Source organism: Pygocentrus nattereri, chromosome 3 (assembly GCF_015220715.1).
Source record: "Pygocentrus nattereri isolate fPygNat1 chromosome 3, fPygNat1.pri, whole genome shotgun sequence".
Lineage (NCBI taxonomy): Eukaryota > Metazoa > Chordata > Actinopteri > Characiformes > Serrasalmidae > Pygocentrus > Pygocentrus nattereri.
The window spans coordinates 7,125,238-7,145,421 of NC_051213.1; the positions used below are offsets into that span (position 1 = coordinate 7,125,238).

Below are 20,184 nucleotides of genomic sequence, written 5' to 3' on the forward strand. Positions count from 1 at the left end.
GAGACACCCAAGGTAAAATATCCCTCCAGTAAAAGTAGAAGTTCCTCCCTTTAGACCTCCACTTGAGTAAAAGTACTAAAGTATTTCCCTTCAAATGTACTTAAGTATAAAGTAAAAGTACTAAAAGAGTAATTCTGGCTCTGATCTGGTCCTGTTATCATTTTTATAACCAGACTGGCTTCATGAACTCATTTCAGGTGAAAGTCCTCCAGCGTCTCTCTTGGTAAACCAGTCTTTTAATAGAACGTCATTAATTAGTGACTCTGATGTCTATTAAAATGATCAGAAGCACAAAACACTGAAGGTAAACAGTTTCCATCAGGGAGAACCGAGTGGCTCTGAAATCACTTTTTACACACAAGCAAAGTTTCAGTTTCAGATTTATTTACAACTTAGTTCCAAGTTTAAGTTGAATAAAAACTGGCTTTAAACTCAGGATCACAGATGAGCTCCTTTACTATGTTGATCTGTAGGCGTCTGTTCATAAACATAAACCAGCCCAAACTCATTTACTATAAAATGAAATGGTGTTTGTAGAAATTCAGAAAAAAGCCGCGTCAGTCTCGACTGCATATGTGGACATATTTCTATATTGTGGTCTTTTTACAGGTTCGGTTAGTTCCATCATTGGTGCTCTGGCTTTGCGCTTCTTTTGTTTTGACATGTTACGTTTTTATACACACAGAAACCAAAAGGAACGACAGATTTCTCAAAATGTAGGAGGAAAAAGTCGGATATTAGACTCCGAAATGTAGTGGAGTGAAAGGAAAAAGTCGCCCAGAATGGAAAAACTTAAGTAAAGTAGAGATACACGAAAAAACTACTTAAGTACAGTAACAGATTACATTTACTCAGTTACTGTCCAAAAAAATATTTTCAGTCGTATGCAAAAGTTTGGGCACCCTGTGTGACGTTAAAAACAAGTGAGCAAAACCTGAAGAGAAAACCCACTTCTGGACAATTTAATACGCAATTACTGTAAATATGCTGAATTTAATCTATATTATATACATTATATAAAATGTGGCCTGTGGAAAAGCTATGGCATATTTTATATTTGTTTTATCGTTTGTCAATATGTTAAACTCAGCAAATAAACAGAAACTGTGCAGTAAATTGGCTAAAAATACTATATTTAAGTGTGTTCTCAGTAGTGGATGTACAAACCTTTAACGCAATCACATGTAATTAGATCAGGGGCACGCAAACGTGTGTGTGTGTGTGTGTTTCTGATTAATGTAATGAGGGTCACAGTTTAAAGGCTTTTCTGTGTTTTAGTGCCCAGTGTGTAACAGCTGCTCTGTGCAATCATTAAAATCTATAATAATAAAAATAATACATAATTATTTACAGTGCATAACTAGATAGATAGATGGATAGAGGCAGACAGGCAGATAGATAGACAGACAGACAGATAGTTTTACATGACATTAATATGGACCATGTCATTCTGCTGCGATGCAGTTCTCAAAATAAAAGTCCTCAAATATTATTTAGTAAAATGCCTCATTTCTGGGCAGCCAAAATGAAAATGACCTCACCTTATGCCTTTGGTCATTAAGTGCTTCGATGCTCGGGCACGTTTCACCTATACTTTCAATTTATTTTTAATGATCTGTTTTCTTCTTAAGCATTTGTTGTTTTTTATGTCACGTTACTCTTAAATTCTTATATATGCTTAGGAACAACCATTCTACTGAATCTTAGTGTGGAGGTGTGTCAAAGTGCTTAATGACCGCAGGTATAAAACGAAGCGATTTTTATTTCGGCTGTCCAGAAATTAGGCTTTTTACGGAAAATAATAGTTTTTCAAAATAAAAAATGTTTACGAACTCTCAGTAAACTGACATAGTACTCCAAATTAATATCATGCAAAACATTCAAGCTTTATGAATGATGATTTAAATATTCATGAACATGCTATGAAGTGTTTATGTAGACACCCTTCAAGTAAATTTTGTGCCATATGCAAGGATCTATAAACAGGTTACAGTGCAATGTGCAATATGTATGGATGTATAAACAAATCTGGTAAGCAGGATTTATAATAAGCCACGTTTTTTGTCTGAATTATGTCTTACTCACCTGCCATATGACCCCACTTATCTGACTGTCACCTCACTGACCCCTTTCTCTGCCACTATACACCCTTTAACTGCTGCTGCACTCAGCACTTTAACTTTAGACTCATACTTTGCACATTGTAAGGTTTACAGGTATGACTAGGTGTGTGTGTGTGTGTGTGTGTGTGTGTGATGGTAGGAATGCAGCTTTTATTTTATTTTATTATATTTTATATTTATTTTTATCTTATTCCCTACATGTGGATGTCTGTCTGATACTGAGCTCTGTGAGTTCCTGTAACCAAAACCAAATTCCTTGTATGCGCAGCCGACCGGGCCAATAGAGCTTGATTCTGACTCTGATTTTAAACTTTGTATTGGTAATGTTTCATTCTGTTACTGTAATCTGTGCACTACTGTTAGTCATTTCTGTTTTCTCGCTTCGATACAGAGAAAAACCTCATCTGAACTCGGCAACAATGCAGGAATGAATGATAGCAAACCGCTTAAATCACCTTGGTTGCATAGTTAGGCTTGTCAATGGCTTCATCTCCAATGAAGAAATCCAAGTCATCCACCCCCTTCATGAGGCGTCTCTGGGCCTGGTCTCCTACCCCTGCTGTCTCTCTGATTGCTATGCCTGCGGATGACAGCACAGTCATATACACGTCGTTCTGACTCAGTCAGAGTCATTCTGACTCAGTCAAATTATTAATGAGCTACACTGTAAAGGCGTTGTTGATTATGATCAGCAGTAGTCTGTACATTTCACTACATACATTCAGTCTGAATTCCTTATTGATTGTATATTTGTTACTCTAATGTATTTACTACCTCTGTATTTCCACTGTACCTGTACAAGTAATATTCACAATTTCTTTCTACACTCTTAAAAAAGTTCTTCAGTCTTCAGGTTCTTTAGTAAAGAAAACGGTTCTATAAACAACCATGGACACACCAAGAACCCTTTGCATGATTAAAGGGATTTTGCATCATGAAAGTGTTCTTAAGTATGTGCTGAACATGCCCTTTTGGGTGCTATATAGAACCCTTTTCATATAGATTCTACACAGAACCATCTTCAACACATTCTCCATCAATCTGAAGAACCCTTTCATGATGCAAAGAACCCTTTAAGCATGCAAAGGGTTCCTTAGTAAAGAAAATGGTTCTATATACAACCCCAATTCCAGTGAAGTTGGGACGTTGTGTAAAACATAAATAAAAACAGAATACGATGATTTACAAATCCTTTTCAACCGATATTCAGTTGAATTCACTACAAAGACGAGATATTTAATGTTCAAACGGACAAACTTTATTGTTTTTTGCAAATATTCACTCATTTTGAATTTGATGCCTGCAACATGTTCCAAAGAAGTTGGGACAGGGGCAACAAAAGACTGGGAAAGTTGAGGAATGCTCAAAAAACACCTGTTTGGAACATTCCACAGGTAAACAGGTTAATTGGAAACAGGTGAGCGTCATGACTGGGTATAAAGGGAGCATCCCTGAAAGGCTCAGTCGTTCACAAGCAAGGACGTGTGAGGTTCACCACTTTGTGAACAAATAGTCCAACAGTTTAAGAACAAGGTTTCTCAACGTGCAACTGCAAGGAATTTAGGGATTTCATCATCTACAGTCCATAATATCATCAAAAGATTCAGAGAATCTGGAGAAATCTCTGCAAGTAAGCAGCAAGGCAGAAAACCAACACTGAATGCCCGTGACCTTCGACCCCTCAGGCGGCACTGCATTAAAAACCGACATCATTCTGTAACGGATATTCCCACATGGGCTCAGGAACACTTCAGAAAACCACTGTCAGTGAACTCAGTTCGTCGCTCCATCTACAAGTGCAAGTTAAAACTCTGCCATCTCTGATGAGGGTGTGAGGGTATGAGGGTGTGTTAGTGCCCATGACAGGGGTAACTTGCATATCTGTGAAGGCACCATTAATGCTGAAAGGTACATACAGGTTTTGGAGCAACATCTGCTGCCATCCAAGCAGCGTCTTTTTCAGGGACATCCTGCTTATTTCAGCAAGACGATGCCGAGCCACATTCTGCACGTGTTACAACAGCGAGGCTTCGTAGTAAAAGAGTGCGGGTACTAGACTGGCCTGCCTGCAGTCCAGACCGTCTCCCATTGAAAATGTGCAGCGCATTACGAAGCACAAAATACGACAGCGGAGACCCCGGACTGCTGAGCAGCTGAAGCTGGACATCAAGCAAGAATGGGAAAGAATTCCACCTACAAAGCTTCAACAATTAGTGTCCTCATTTCCCAAACGCTTATTGAGTGTTAAAAGGAAAGGTGATGTAACTCAGTGGTAAACACACCCCTGTCCCAACTTCTTTGGAACGTGTTGCAGGCATCAAATTCAAAATGAGTGAATATTTGCAAAAACCATAAAGTTTATCCATTTGAACATTAAATATCTTGTCTTTGTAGTGTATTCAATTGAATACAGGTTGAAAAGGATTTGCAAATCATCGTATTCTGTTTTTATTTAAGTTTTACACAACGTCCCAACTTCACTGGAATTGGGGTTGTAGAACCATGAACACTGAAATAACCCTTTGCATGATTAAAGGGTTTTTTTGCCTCATAGAACCGTTCTTAAGAATGTGCTGTATAAGAATCCTTTTGGGTGATATAGAACCCTTTTTGAAAATGTCAAGCTTGTAACAACAGGAGAACCCTTTTTGGCGCTAAACTGAACCTTTTTCAAAAAGGTTCTGTATAGAGCCATCTACAGCACATTCTCCATCAATCCGAAGAACCTTTCATGATGCAAAGAACCCTTAAAGCATGCAAAGGGCTCTTTAGTAAAGACACATGGTGCTATAAACAACCATATACAACACCAAGAACCCTTCGGTTCTTCACATCATTAAAGGATCCTTAAGAATGTGCTGTATAAGAACCATGCATGATATTTTTAAAGAGTTCTATATAGCACCAAAAAGGGTCCTTCTACTGTTACAATGTCAAGCTTGTAACAGTAGGAGAACCCTTTTTGGGTGCTATATAGAACCCTTTTTCAGTCATCTTCACATTGAAGTATATTGCATTGCAGTAATATATTACAATATCACTAAACATGAGTGAACTCGACACCTTCACAGGATATGCCTGTAGAGTCTGCATCCGTTTATACTCAACAATAATATGATGCTCAGTTGTCAGACCACGCCAATATCTGCAGCTCATTTACATATGCTTACAGAACACTCAAGGATCCTGCTAAACAATCATTGTGGTCGTGTAGTACAGTGGAAGTTCACGTTTGGTCTGAACGCGCTGGACGGCAGCCTTTCGCGAAATCACACTGTTTGTAGCAACAGTCAACATCCCTATACTTTAAACAGCAATAGCAATGTAAACGTAAGGCACAGAAAAATGTAATGCGAGGGATAAGGAGGCTTTAGTTAGTTTTTCCCTATGGCCCTGTTTAATTAAAACCCTGAGTGGTGGGCAGAGAAGAGAACCATTTCACTCCCACAGCACTAAAGGACTCACAGCAGAGACAAGGCCAGGTAATATAGCCATACAGTGGGCAACAAACTTATTACAGTAAAGTACTGCTGTCAGTAACTACTGTTTTCAGCCACACTGTCTGTTTGCTTTCATTTCACAGGCTTCCCTTTAAGAAAGCTTGAATGTGTTTGGAAAGTGACCAGACTATGAGGTAACGATGAAAGCTAATTAGGACTGGGCAACATGACAATATACATCAGTACTGTCATCAATTATGTCACAGTTATTTATTCAGTCATGGGCTGGAGGTTATTGGCCCAGCCATGCGACTGGAAGGCCGCCAGCTCAATCCCCTGAGCTGACAGGACATGACTGAAGAGCCTTTGAGCAAGACACCTAACCCTCAACTGCTCCCTGGGCACTGTGGATAGGGCTGCCCACTGCTCATTCACTAGTGTGTATATGGGGGTTATGGCACAGATGGGTTAAATGCGGAGCTGAATTTCCCTGGTGTGGGATTAATAAAGGATAAACACTGTGTCCACTCACTGTCCACTCTATTAGACACTCCAGTTTGTGTTGGTCATCCTCTAGTCCTTCATCAGTGGTCACAGGATGCTGCCCACAGGACACTGTTGGCTGGATATTTTTGGTTGGTGGACTATTCTCAGTCCAGCAGCGACACTGAGGTGTTTAAAAACTCCAGCAGCACTGCTGTGTCTGATCCACTCAGACCAGCGCAACACACACTCACACACCACCACCACCACGTCAGTGGTGGCCACTTGGCCACTGTACAAGTCTAAAAATGTCATTTGTCGTGAACCCAGGCTGTATCCCAAACGACTCTGTACTCCCTAAATAGTGTTCTACCTATGAAGGTTTAGAAATTCTAGCCTCTACAGCCAAATAGGGCATCGTTTATCAGGTGTGGATGTGTCTGAGTCCCAAATGACAGTTTCTTAGCTGTATTTCACACCGTTGGGCTGCAGGATCCAGTTTTAAATTCCTACGTAGTGCACTATGTAGTGTGCTTATGGGTTTATTGCTTTAAGGAGAAATAAGTCAAGTCAAGTTTGTTTTATTGTCAATACTACAATATGTACAGGACATACAGTGTCCTGAAACTACATTACTCTCAGACCCCCCATGGCGTAACAATAACATTAAATAGACGGTAAACAGGAAAAGTGTGAATTTAAATAGATACTAAAAAAAACACTAATCATAAAAATAAGCACTAATTGTAGAAAAATAGAATAATAAAGCATAATAATAATAATAATAACATGTTAAATAAATAAATAAATAAATAAAACAATAATATAAATATAAGAAGGTCCCAAAATGAACACTAAAGTGACATAGGATTAAGGTCTGTGGGTGTAGATAGTGCAAATATAAATATAAACATTAGTGCAAGGAGACTGAGCGTACGGAGCAGTTAAAGTGACACGTACGTCAACTCACTAATGCGCATGTCATTTTAACGACGATCGCATGTTCAGAACTGATCCATAAACGCGTTACCATGGAAACACGATGCAGTCTGTGTCGACATTTTCTATGGAAATAAAGTTCAGTATGGAAGAGACTGATGAGCACAAGCTGGACCGAACAAAGCTGAACACTCACAGCCATTGTCTGTTTATTCATTTAACACTGGATATTAACACTGGATAGTCTGACAAACCGACACAACAGCAGCATCATTTGAAACATGCTCAGCACAGCTGGCTGACGTTTCTGTTCAATCACACACGACTCAACTCATCAGTTAACGTCCAAGTTTAAATCACATTTACATTTACGGCATTTGGCTGACGCTCTTATCCAGAGCGACTTACAATTTGATCAGTTTACACAGGCAGGCCAAGGTGGTGTTAGGAGTCTTGCCCAAGGATTCTTATTGGTATAGTGTAGGGTGTTTACCCAGGAGGGGGATTGAACCCCAGCCTACAGCGTAGAAGGCAGAGGGGTTACCCACTACACTATCCAACCACTAAATCACCACGGTGCGCTAAACAGCCTGCCTGAACCACAGCTGCTCTAGTACCAAAGCAGGGATGAGCTCATTGTTATTATGAGTAGCCTGTATTTGACCATATCTTAAAAACACAGTACTTACAGGATGGCATGATGAACTGCGGCTCTGTATTTCCTGCATAGCCAATCTTTGTGTATCTGAAACACAAAACAACACTTTATTAGTACAGAGTAAGAAGCCCCCCCCTTAACTTTTCTCCACATCTCGAGCTTTTTTCAAAAAACTATAGTCTAATCCATCCATCCATTCATTTTCTAAGCCGCTTCTCCCTCAGGGTCGCAGGGGGTGCTGGAGCCCATCCCAGCGGTCATCGGGCGGAAGGCAGGACACACCCTGGACAGATCGCCAGTCCATCGCAGGGCACTATAGTCTAATTCATTATGAAATTTCATTTGGATGACTGCATTCCCAGAATGTATTTACCTGGAAAGTATCAGTTTTTCTATCATTTCTAACGTTGGATTATGTTGATATATGCATTTATATTATGTTGTGCAAGAAAAGCTGCTAAGAATATATGACGAGGAGGTGTTTCATAGTTATACAGGGTAACACTTTACTGTAGGGTGCTGTTTATAAGGCTACATGACATCTACATAAGCTTATCATGATAACCTACATAGTCCTACATATGTTTTTATAAATGTTTATTTCAAAATATGCCACTTGCTGTAAAGGTTAAATTGGCCAGTTAAAGTTAAATTGGCAAGGTTAATTTGACCAAAGTCAGCTGAAGTAGGCTCTATGTTAGATGATGCCTGTTGTAATAAGCTTTTGCAAACAGTTATGTAGGGATATGTCATGACAACCTTATGTAGATGTCACGTAGCCTATTGAACAGCGCCCTACAGTAAATTGTTACCTTCAGTCACGACTGGCCCCTCCCCAGTCCTGTCCATGTGCTCCTGTTGTGTTATTTCCCAGTCCTGTCCTTGTGCTTCTTTGTTTTGTTTTTTAGTCCGGCCCCTTGTTTTGTGACTCCGCCCCTGATTGTTCTCACCTGTGTTTCCGCCTGTCCCTCGTTAACCCCTGTATTTAAGCCCTGTGTTTTCCTGAGTTTGTTGAGTTTGTTGGCTGTACTGTGTGAAGTGTATGTATTGTCTGAAGAGTTTTGTTTATTTCTGGTCTGTTTGGAGTTCTGTGTTCATTTTGTCATGCATGTTTGTCCCTCCTGCTCTCCATACTGGTCATTTGAACCTGGACTGCATCGACCACGACCCTGGATTTGCCCTTAATAAAAGTCGCTCATCTCAGCACATGCGTCCGCCTCATCGCTCCCTGACGTTACACCTTCTATAGTTATATATTGCTGTATAACATGTTATATAGTTTGATTTGTCATAAAGACACAATGTTGTTTCTATAGATTCTACAGTATCTACAGTTCCACTACATGTACTACGCTATATGGGTGCTCTATAGTTATAGAATATAAATATATATATATATAGTGTCACCAGCAAACATTGGCTACAATAAGGCTACACTTTCAGCCGTCTCAGTGAAGATGAGCTTGTATGTCAGTTTTGTAGCTCAGCAGAGTTCTATCAACACCAAGGAACCATTTAAGCATACAGATGGTTCTTTGAGTGTTCATGGTTCTATGTACCGCCATTGTCTTCACTAAAGAACCCCATATTTTTAAAGCGTGTAGCTACATAGCACCAAAATGGGTTCTGCTATTGTTACAATTTCAAGCAGGACCATTTTCAAAAAGGTTCTATGCAGAAGCATTTGCTAAGAACCATTTAGGCATGCAAATGGGTCTTTGAGTGGTTATGGTTCTCAATAGAACCTCTGTGCAGCTATATGGTTCTATAAAGAACAGATGAGCTTGTTTGTGTTTTATAAATTGCTATTTTTGTTGCAATAATAATAATAATAATAATAATGCAATTTAATCAATTTAATCAATGTGCCTTCTATAACAGTAGGATGTATAATCAGATTATTTAATTAATTGTGAAAAAATGGCATTTCAAGTGTTTCTGTTTTACTTGTCTTGGCTCAAACCAGAATTTCCTTCATTTTATCAAATAAAAGTTTGATGCAGGATATAAACTCTGCTAACACAGTTTCAAAACATGCCCTTCACTCCCCAGTCCATACGGTTCGTATATGGAAACTGCACTGTTGGAAATGCAGGTACATTTTTCCTTCATCAAGGTACAAACAGTGCAAACGTTCCCTCAAATGTACAGCAGCGGCTTCAAGGTCTGATTGTGAACTTTAAATCAGTTTCTCCAGGTGAAAAGTTCGTATATGTACCTTTTCATTACCGAATGTTTTGAAACAGAACAGTAAAATAAAAGCCCTTGATGGTTCCACTCCAGTGACAAGAAGGGTTCATTTTCCCCCCTCACTGCAGAAATGGGCTATAAAGAGTTAACAGGTCTATATGTGTGGACTCCACAGTCAGGCAGGCAGGCTGAGGCTGTGTTTAAAAAAAAGACCACCATGTAGACCCACGCATTGTTTTAATTAAATAAATAACAGGATTATATTACAGCTCTCTGCATCTCCCGCAGTAAGTAAATGAGGGGATGTCAGCCCACACCATATCTCAGCTAATTGACTACTGACCTTGGCTGCCCTGTCGTTACTGCATGACAAACCATTCATCTTAGCACAGATACTGTTCTGTGTCAAAAGCGGGGATGGTCTATTTAAAGAGGGAGCCCACCGATTTCTCAAAGTTTCTACATATTTAAACGGATAAGATCAGAGCCGTTCAGAGCGGTTTGGCGTGAAACGCTCAGTTCTAGAGAGTCAGTGACTGTTCACAGTGGTGGTGATAGGAACCAGACGTCCGCCTCTAAAAGCTCCCTCACAGAAAGTTCCTACATGACATGGTTATGAATTCACTGCCTGATGCCTGAGGCACTGCTTTACAACAGTTCTGTGATTAGGTTTCAGCCTAATAAGGATTCTGATCGATTTATTTTAATCTATTAATGGTTTAGAGGTACGTGCAGGGGGTTGCAAGGCAAAACAGTCCTCAAAGAAAAATTACGCGTTTAGATCTTTCCACTGTTTTTATATATAAACACTCAGAAGACACGTGTAGGTTCAGAACCACTGATGGTTCTGGATAGTAAACAAAGTGGCTCTATCTGTGTGGTAGACATGGTGACCCCTGGTTCCCATCACCACCACTGTAAAGACATCAATGGAAAGTGGCTCTACAGCAAACCACTTCACCCCCAAGCCACTCGGAATGACTTTGTTTACATCTCAAATATTTAATTAAGATGAAATTTGGAAAAACGCACCCAAATGACCGAGAAATCCCGCTCAGTGCATTACCAGCCAGATTTATTCATGGGTTTAACTTGGCTTGGGTTGTTCTGCAAGTATCCAGCAATGAAGCAATGATTACTCTTATTAATGTGGTTTTTCATTTGAGCAGTTCAAATAGAGTACAGTGCGGGGGGGGTGGGGGGGGGGGGGTGAGAAGGGTCCTAGATAGCACCAAAAAGGGTTCCTCTGCCGTTACGATGTCAAGCGTGTTATAACAGAGACTCTGTTTACATCTCAAGCTCTGAATTATACAGACATTTTAAAAACCGGTGGAATTTCCCCTCAAACAAACTGATGTTCACGAGTGAAGTGAGAGTGATCAGCTGCCCGGCAGTAGAAAACGAAAAATAAACAAGACGAAGCTGTGGAAGAAGAAAGAATTACCGCTGTCCAGTCGTCACTAAACCTGACCCAGTTTTGCTGCTGTCGCTGCCCAGAAGTGGGACAAAAAACAGACAGTGTGGATGAAGTTCGTGCGGCGCACCTCGCCTCGTTTATTATAGCAGGATAAGACAACAGGACAGGAGAGCAGCTCAAAACATGGTTCTTTAAGGGTTCTTTATAGATCTATAAAGATTTATACAAGCTCTACGTACAACCAAGAACTCTCAAAGATCCACTTGCATGCTAAAGTGGTCCTCTGCATGGTGACATGGCCTTCAGATTGCTGGAGAATGTGTCGGACCTATATGGTTCTATATAGAACCTTTTTTTGAAAGTGGTTCTACAATGCACCAAAAAGGGTTCTGCTAGTGTTATGATGTCAACGTTTTCTGGTGCTACATAGAACCATTTAAAGGAGAGGTTCTGGGCATTTAAGCATGCAAACAGTTATTTGGGTGTTCACGGTTCTAAACAGAACCACTGTCTTCACTAAAGAACCCCTGAAGAGACATCTTTTTAAGAATGCAGCTATATGGTTACAAAAGGGTTCTATGCAGGGGCACAGACAACACTTTCTCCATCACTCTGAAGAGCCATTTCACCATGCAAAGGACCTCTTAGGCATGGAAAGGGTTCTGTTTAGAATCAGCGTCTGTGCTAAAGAACCGTGTCTGAGAGAGAGAGAGAGAGAGAGAGAGAGAGAGAGAGAGAGAGAGAGAGAGAGAGAGAGGGAGAGAGAGACGCAGGCAGCCTGAAGGCCATAATAAAGGCCCTGTATAACTCACCCCGTCCCGCAGTCTATCACGCAGGGAGGTAAGCGCACTGCCATGTCCCGAACCAGCTCACCAAGCACGACCAGCCTCCGCTCAGAACGCAGCGCCCTGCTCTCTCACTCCGCCACCACAGCGGCTACAGAGGGGGTATTTACCTTCGCAGCGGAGGAGCTCTACCGCTGCCTTATACGCCCACAGCCCTCTTTATTATTTCATTATTTCTCCGTGAGAGGGGGAGAGAGTACTTCCCGAGTAAAGGGCGAGGGGAAAAAATAGAAACATGCTGGCTGAAGCCAGCCTCCTATTCGCCAGCTCCTTCCTCGGATTTCCCCGTTCCACCTTAAAAGTTACAGCAGTTACGACTGAGCAAGCCTCACGCTCCAGAATATAAACGCTCATCATTTAAGGTGGAACGGGAAAATTCGGACGAGGAGCTGGCGAAATCGACCGATAAAGAAAACAGACTTTTTTTTGTTTCAGTGAGCCGTGTATGGGACATCTGCACGTTTTCGCGTCTGTAAAACAGCCAAAACGTTACCACAACATGCGAACTGTGTTTACTGGCTTTAGTTTGCTTGCTCTTCTCCAACCACCAGGAGGCAGTCCACCACCACTGCGCCGATGAGAGACGTCAAAAATGACCTTTTCTCACGTTAGCTGTTGTTTTAGTGGATAAAAATGAGCCAGACGTATAAATAAATATGATAATGGTCCACTTTGGATAGAAAAACGTAACAGTCATGTGTTGGTAGCTAATGTAGCATACCAGGAACCCGCTGACATACCAGGAACCCGCTGAGGATGCTCACTCTGAAAGTACCCATCTGTGTGTGTGTGAGTGTGTGTGTGTGTGTGTGTGTGTATATATATATATATATATTTTTTTTTTTTTTTAATTAATAATTTAACGATTTTTTGTGCAAAAATCCCTTGCCGTTACACACGCCACACACACACATTTTATATATTTTTTAATCTTATTTATAATAATATCCTTTGTCAACAATGAGGCTGACTGATCGTCGCCGTTGTAAAAGTTTACAGGCAGTTCTGGGTTAAGGGCTTTTATTTTGACGAGTGGTTTGCAGTATGCCCGGAAGCAGAAGTGTGTTTGTTTTTGCGCGGTAACTGATGGGATGAGCCGAGAGAGATGAAGGAGAGGGTGAGGATGGCGGAGAGATGACGGAGAGGGTGAGGATGGCGGAGACTGGAGCTCAGGTACCTGATTATAACAGAGTGGAGTCTCAACGTCAAACCTGTCCAACAGAGAGAGAGAGAGAGACAGAAACAGAGAGAGAGAGAGAAAGATAGGGAGATAAACAGAGAGAGAGACAGAAACAGGGAGCGAGAGAAAGACAGAAACAGGGAGCGAGAGACACAGAAACAGAGGGAGGGAGAGAGAGAGAGAGAGAGACAGAAACAGGGAGAAAGAGACAGAGAGAGAGAGACAGAAACATGGAGAGAGAGAGAGACAGAAACATGGAGAGAGAGAGAGACAGAAACAGAGGAAGAGAAAGAAAGATAGGGAGATAAACAGAAAGATAGGGAGATAAACAGAGAGAGACAGAAACAGAAAGAGACAGAAACAGAGGGAGAGAGAGAGAAAGAAAGATAGGGAGATAAACAGGGAGAGAGAGACAGAAACAGAGAGAGTGAGAGAGAGAAAGAAAGATAGGGAGATAAACAGAGAGAGAGACAGAAACAGGGAGAGAAAGAGACAGAAACAGAGGGAGCGAGAGAGACAGAAACAGAGGGAGGGAGAGAGAAAGAAAGATAGGGAGATAAACAGAGAGAGAGAGAGTGACAGAAACAGGGGGAGAGAGAGAAAGAAAGATAGGGAGATAAACAGAGGAGGGGAGAGAGAGAGAAAGAGGGAGATAAACAGGGAGAGAGAGTGACAGAAACAGGGAGAGAGAGAGAAACGGAGGGAAAGAGAGAAAGAAAGATAGGGTGATAGAGAGAGACAGAAACGGAGGGAGAGAGAGAAAGAAAGATAGGGAGATAAACGGGGCAGGGAGAGAGAGAGAAAGATAGGAAGATAGAGAGACAGAAACGGAGGGAGAGAGAGAAAGAAGGATAGGGAGAGAAAGGGAGGGAGGGAGAGAGAGAAAAGGAGGGAGATAAACAGGGAGAGAGAGAGAGAGAAAGAAAGATAGGGAGATAGAGAGACAGAAACAGAGGGAGGGAGAAGAAAAAAGAGAGAGAATGCATGCACACTCGTCACTTCAGGCTTCACAAAGGGGAACTCCACCGATTTTTCAAAATTTCTCCTTGATTAAATGGTTAAGATGTGACTGTGTCAAGCTTGTAACAATAGACGACCGCTTTCTGGTGCTACATAGAGCACTACTCAAAAAGGGTCTACACAGAACCATCTACAGCACATTCTCCATCAATCTGAAGCATGCAGAAGTCCCTTTGAGTGTTCATGGTTCTATATAGAACCATTTTCCTGACTAAAGAGCCCTTGAAGAACCATGTTTTTTAAAGAGTGTACACATTGGAATAGGCGCAGCACTGAAAATATCATATTTTTTTGTGAAATCGAGGCCCTCATCAGTCTATGTCTTCACTGTAATGAGCTGTAACAGTAAAACAAAAACATGTCATTTGTCAGTTGTGATATTATTATTATTATTAATATTTGATTGTGATCCACAAGTGATCATCCAACATCAGCTCCTGACCTCACTAATGCTTTTGTCTTGTGACTGAATGCAGTCAGATCCAATCTGAATCCAAGCAGTCAGAATCAGAGTACCTTATTGATCCCAGAGGGAAATTGCAGTTGTTACAGTTGCAACCATTTATTTAAAAGAATAAACTCTTTAATAATTTAAGACAAAAAGAGAAAATTGCCATATGTACAAGTTTAAATTCTTACAATTACATTAAAGTGGCAGTGACTGTGATAATAAGTATGAGACATACTGTATAAAACCTCTGAGTTATTGTACATAAAGGGAGGAGTTATGGAGTTTGATGGCCACAGGTAAGGATGACCTCCTGTGGTGCTCTGTGGTCATTTCGGTAGAATGAGTCTGAATGAGCTCCTGTGTCTCATCACCGTGTCGTAGAGTGGGTGGGAGCCATTGTCCATAATGGCCTGCAGCTTAGACAGCGTCCTCCTCTCCGACACGGCCGTCAGCGAGTCCAGCTCCACACCCACAACATCACCGGCCTTGTGGATCAGTTTGTTGAGTCTGTTGGCGTCTGCCACCCTCAGCCTGCTTCCCCAGCATGCAACAGCATAGAGGATCACCACCACAGACTCATAGAAGATCCTGAGCATAGTCCAGCAGATGTTGAAGGACCTCTGATGCCTCAGAAAATAGAGATGACTTTGGCCCTTCCTGTAGAGGGTGTCATTGTTTTTAGCCCAGTCCAGTTTATGGTCAATATACACACCCAGATATTTGTAGTCCTCCACAATGTTCCATCATGCCTTCCCGGACGACCAGAGGCTGCAAAGAGAGACAATTAACGCCCTTGATTTTAGAAAAAAACGTTGGATGAACATGTGAATACAAACCTCTGGACAGATACTGGAGTGAAGGAACTGAGGCCTGTTCAGACGCCCTTCTCCTCTCTGTGGACCTGCTTTGTTGTCAAGGCAATTCCAGTTAGGACTGAAACCGTTACAGAACAACAGCTCTTAATTCTATAATCTCTTATTTCCAGATCAGAAAACGGTGTCCCAGAATCACCCTCAGTTGCCAAAATGTCCTAAACATCTTAACTTTAAGATAAAAACCCAGAACGTCTTCTGTTTAACCGTCTGTTTCTGTTGTTTTATGCAGCGATCGGCAGCTTGGTTCACTTTAACTGGCGTAATGATGTCACGTCTAGTTTATCTACACTGAAAACAGTGCTTTGACATGTTTTTCCTAACAGCGGTTAAAAAGCCCAGGCGCTGCAAACGCGATCTCCACCGCCCCCTCTTATCACCATCGACTGTTAATGTTGATGAAAACTCGTCAGATAAAACATTTCAGTGATGGTGGTGTATAATGAGCAGACAGAGTAACCCAAGGTAAAATATCCCTCCAGTAAAAGTAGAAGTTCCTCCCTTTAGACCTCCACTTGAGTAAAAGTACTAAAGTATTTACCTTCAAATGTACTTAAGTATAAAGTAAAAGTACTAAAAGAGTAATTCTGGCTTTGATGTCCTGTTATCATTTTTATAACCAGACTGGCTTCATGAACTCATTTCAGGTGAAAGTCCTCCAGCGTCTCTCTTGGTAAACCAGTCTTTTAATAGAACGTCATTAATTAGTGACGCTGACGTCTATTAAAATGATCAGAAGCACAAAACACTGAAGGTAAACAGTTTCCATCAGGGAGAACCGAGTGGCTCTGAAATCACTTTTTACACACAAGCAAAGTTTCAGTTTCAGATTTATTTACAACTTAGTTCCAAGTTTAAGTTGAATAAAAACTGGCTTTAAACTCAGGATCACAGATGAGCTCCTTTACTATGTTGATCTGTAGGCGTCTGTTCATAAACATAAACCAGCCCAAACTCATTTACTATGCAATGAAATGGTGTTTGTAGAAATTAATTGGTGTTCTTGCTTTGCACATCTTTCGTTTTGACGTTACGTTTTCATACACAGTACAGATACACAAAAAAACTACTTAAGTACAGTAATGAATTACATTTACTTGGTTACAGTCCACCTTTTGTGTTTGTCCATCAGACAGTCTCTTAGCTAGCGGTCAGCCTGAACTGGTGTCAGATTGTCACTAAATGTTTTCAGTCGGGGGTCTGAAGCTCAGGTCTTCAGGGGCTCGTTCACAGCTATTAGCCAGAGTTTTATGTCCTCTAACAGGGAGATCAGCTCATGTGGGCCTAGATGGACAGTTAAATGTAGCACTAAGCTCTGTGCTGTTTATACAAACTCATATATGGACCTTTTTCTTCTCGCAGTATTCAGCACTGATCTAGTCTTATTTCTGTCAAGCTGCTACAACTTAATCATGCGTTTCTTATCATCCACAGCTATTAGCCAGAGTTGCAGGGCGACAGTCACTGAAAGACATCGGTCAGCATGTTTTTCCTGAAGACGGTGGACCGGCACAAGGTAATGATTCAGCCTCATGTCACTGTATTACGGAGCCCCGCTGCTGACATCCTGTATAAATAAAAAATAATGCGTGACCACACCTTAGTAACGCGTGGGAACGAGATCCTAATGCATGGCCATGACTTAGTAAGGCGTGGGAACGAAATCACAGCTTACTAAGTCGTGGCCACAACTTAGTTATCCTGTTTCCACGCCGTACTAAGTCGTGACCGTGCATTACTTTTATTTATACAGGATGTCACCAGTGGGGCTCCGTACTGTATACAATGATACAGCAAAAGTTTGGGCACCCCTGGCCAAATGGACATTTTGTTGACTATTTCAGTGAAAGTAAGTTGCGCATCCTCTGCAGAGACATGCTTCTGCACATCTTAGTGCACAGTTACTGTTTATTTACTCAATTTAATAAACTGGGAAAAAGTAAGACATAAAATGCTTGTGTAAAAGTTATGAAGCATTTTCTATTGATTTCTTTTTTTCTTGTTTGTTAAACTTAAGTTTGCAGAAAAAATGGTATATTTAAATGTGTTCGAAGTTTATTCAGAAAATCAACAAAATGTCAAGTAACTACCGGGTGCTCAAACTTCTGTGCATATCGTTGCTATCATAATAAAAAAGCCTCGTAAGTCGTTTTATACTTTTTCCAGCATCTATTGTATCTTCACTTTGGTGTTTCACTGCTACCCATGTGGAAAAAATATATTGTGTTTAGTAATTATATTTTTGCCGTGTATGATAATAGCAAACATAAATATTTATTAAATCTCATTTTAAATGCATTTAAAATGTATTTTCCAAACGTGTTTATTAAATATATTTTTGCAACATATGAAATGATCAGTGTATTTTTGGCCTTATTTATAAAATGGCCTTATTTATATTTCTTATTGCTTTTTTTTTTTCATTTCTATATAGTTTTAACAGGGTTTAGATAGAACTGAATGTACATGAACTGAATGAACAGTTCTGACTTCTGTTTTGATCTTTTTGTCGTGTTTTTATTATTGTATTTATATTTGCATATTTGTTGTATATATATATTGAATTTATCAGATATTTTATAAATAAGTAATTTATGGCCAAAAATGTTTATTTATTAAATACATTTTTCAGATGTCTTTTTAAATGTGTTTTCCAAATATATACATCAAATATATTTTTGCAATGTATGAAAATGGCCAAAAAATGTTTTGGTCAAATATATATATATATATATATATATATATATATATATATATATATATATATATATATATATATATATATATATATATATATATAATTATTATTATTATTTTTTTTTTTAATTGTTATTATTTATTTATTTTTTTATTTTTTTCATAATATGTGGTTTTACCAACTGTTACAGATAGAGCCAAATATATATGAGCTGAATTAATGTTTCTGTGTTTTGCTTTATACTTTGTATTAATCATGTATGTATGTAGTAAGACACACGAAATGTGTTTCAAATAAACAGGATATCAAATCATAAATGCATGTTCACAGAGTATCAATACCTCCAACACTTGCTTTTGTCATGTTAAAGATTCATTTACTAATATTTAAAATTAAGATACTGTAATACATTCATTTCAAATGTTATCAAACAGTAAAGTGCATTATACAATATTTTGGCTATTTTCGTACATTTTCGAATATATCTGATAAATACGTTTACATACATTTATTTTTCTGTGGTATATTTCTGTAGATATTATTTCCCCAAATGTTTTAAAGGAAATATATTTCAAAATGTATTTGTTTAATATGGCAAAATATTCTGAAATGCATTGTGGTGTTTGGAATGTACTTCAAATATATATAAATACATGTCATCTTTTTCCATAATGGTAATGATAGCAGTGTGATGGAAACTGGAACGTTGAAGACAAAAAAGACAAATGTACATTTTCTTTTTGCGTCCAGGTGATGTTGTCGAATTTCACGGAGTTGAGGGGAGCGGAAAGACTGAGATGCTGTATCACTTTATGATCCACTGCGTCCTCCCCAAGGACAGCGGGGGGCTGGAAGTGGAGGTGGTCTTTATAGACACAGACTACCACTTCGACATGCTGAGGCTGGTGAGCATCCTGGAGGCCCGCTTGACCCCGACAGCCGAAGAAAACGCAGACAGCGCTGAGAGTGAGACAGAGGAGGCGGTGCGCTCCTGCCTGCGGCGGCTCTCCGTCGTCCACTGCTCCAGCTCGGTCCAGCTGCTCCTCACGCTTCACTACCTGGAAGGCACGTTCTGCAGCCGGCCGGCTCTCTGCCTGCTGGTCATAGACAGCATCTCCGCCTTCTACTGGGTGGACCGCAGCAGCGGGGGCGAAAGTTTGGCCCGGCAGGAGGCTAACCTGAGGAAATGCGCCGAGCTGCTGAATAAGTTCCGCAGAGACTACGGCATTGTGGTTTTTGCCACTACACATGCTATTATGAGGAACTACTCGTCTGCAGCCGGCTCCACGCCACATGGGTCATCGGAAGCGAGCGGCTCTACTCCTTCCTGGAGGAACTTTACGGACTTCGACAAGCCGTATCTTTGCAGAACATGGCAGAGGATCCTGACACAGAGACTGGTGTTCTTGAAAAGTGAGCGAAGTCCTGTGGATCAAAAACAGGTGTTCACAGTTGCGTGTAGCACAGTCAGGACAAAAGGTGTTAAAAAATGCACGTTTTATGTCACAGAAGACGGGATTAAGTTCATTGAAGGGCAGTGAATGAGTGTATGTTTACTGCCAGTGTCATGTTAGAGTTTTGCACCTAAGCACTGTGTGCAGTTCATGGTGAACAGACCACCAGAAATGGTCCAAAATGACCTACAATAAAATCTTGTTGCAATAAAGTTAAAATGGAACTTTACTGATTTTTCAAAAAATGTTGAGATTCAATTGATGAGAAGTAAACAAACTCATTCAGCACGGTTTGGTGTGAAATGGTTCACTGTAGACAAACTTACTGACTTTACAGTGGTGGTGATGGGAACCAGGGGTCACAATGTCTACAACACAAATAGATATTTTATATACTATCAAAGCCACCAGTGA

At 40.4% G+C, this 20,184-nt stretch overlaps 2 protein-coding genes across 2 annotated transcripts in view; one reads left to right on the forward strand and one right to left on the reverse strand.

Moving 5' to 3' along the window:
* actr3b (actin related protein 3B) overlaps positions 1-12,379 on the reverse strand; it is a 43,905-nt gene extending 31,526 nt beyond the window's left edge. Inside the window, exons 1-3 of the mRNA XM_017705627.2 lie at positions 12,063-12,379; positions 7,675-7,730; positions 2,579-2,703 (exon numbers count right to left, since the gene is read on the reverse strand). Coding sequence (XP_017561116.1) covers positions 2,579-2,703; positions 7,675-7,730; positions 12,063-12,106 — 225 coding nt within the window. The 5' untranslated portion in view covers positions 12,107-12,379. The remainder of the gene's footprint in view (positions 1-2,578; positions 2,704-7,674; positions 7,731-12,062) is intronic.
* An 827-nt stretch (positions 12,380-13,206) lies between these two features.
* On the forward strand, positions 13,207-19,982 carry xrcc2 (X-ray repair complementing defective repair in Chinese hamster cells 2). Its single transcript, XM_017704114.2, has 3 exons — positions 13,207-13,268; positions 17,053-17,134; positions 19,067-19,982. Exons 1-3 carry the CDS (start codon positions 13,230-13,232, stop codon positions 19,855-19,857), a joined length of 912 nt encoding a protein of 303 aa, XP_017559603.1. The 5' UTR covers positions 13,207-13,229; the 3' UTR covers positions 19,858-19,982.
* Positions 19,983-20,184: the final 202 nt, after the last annotated feature.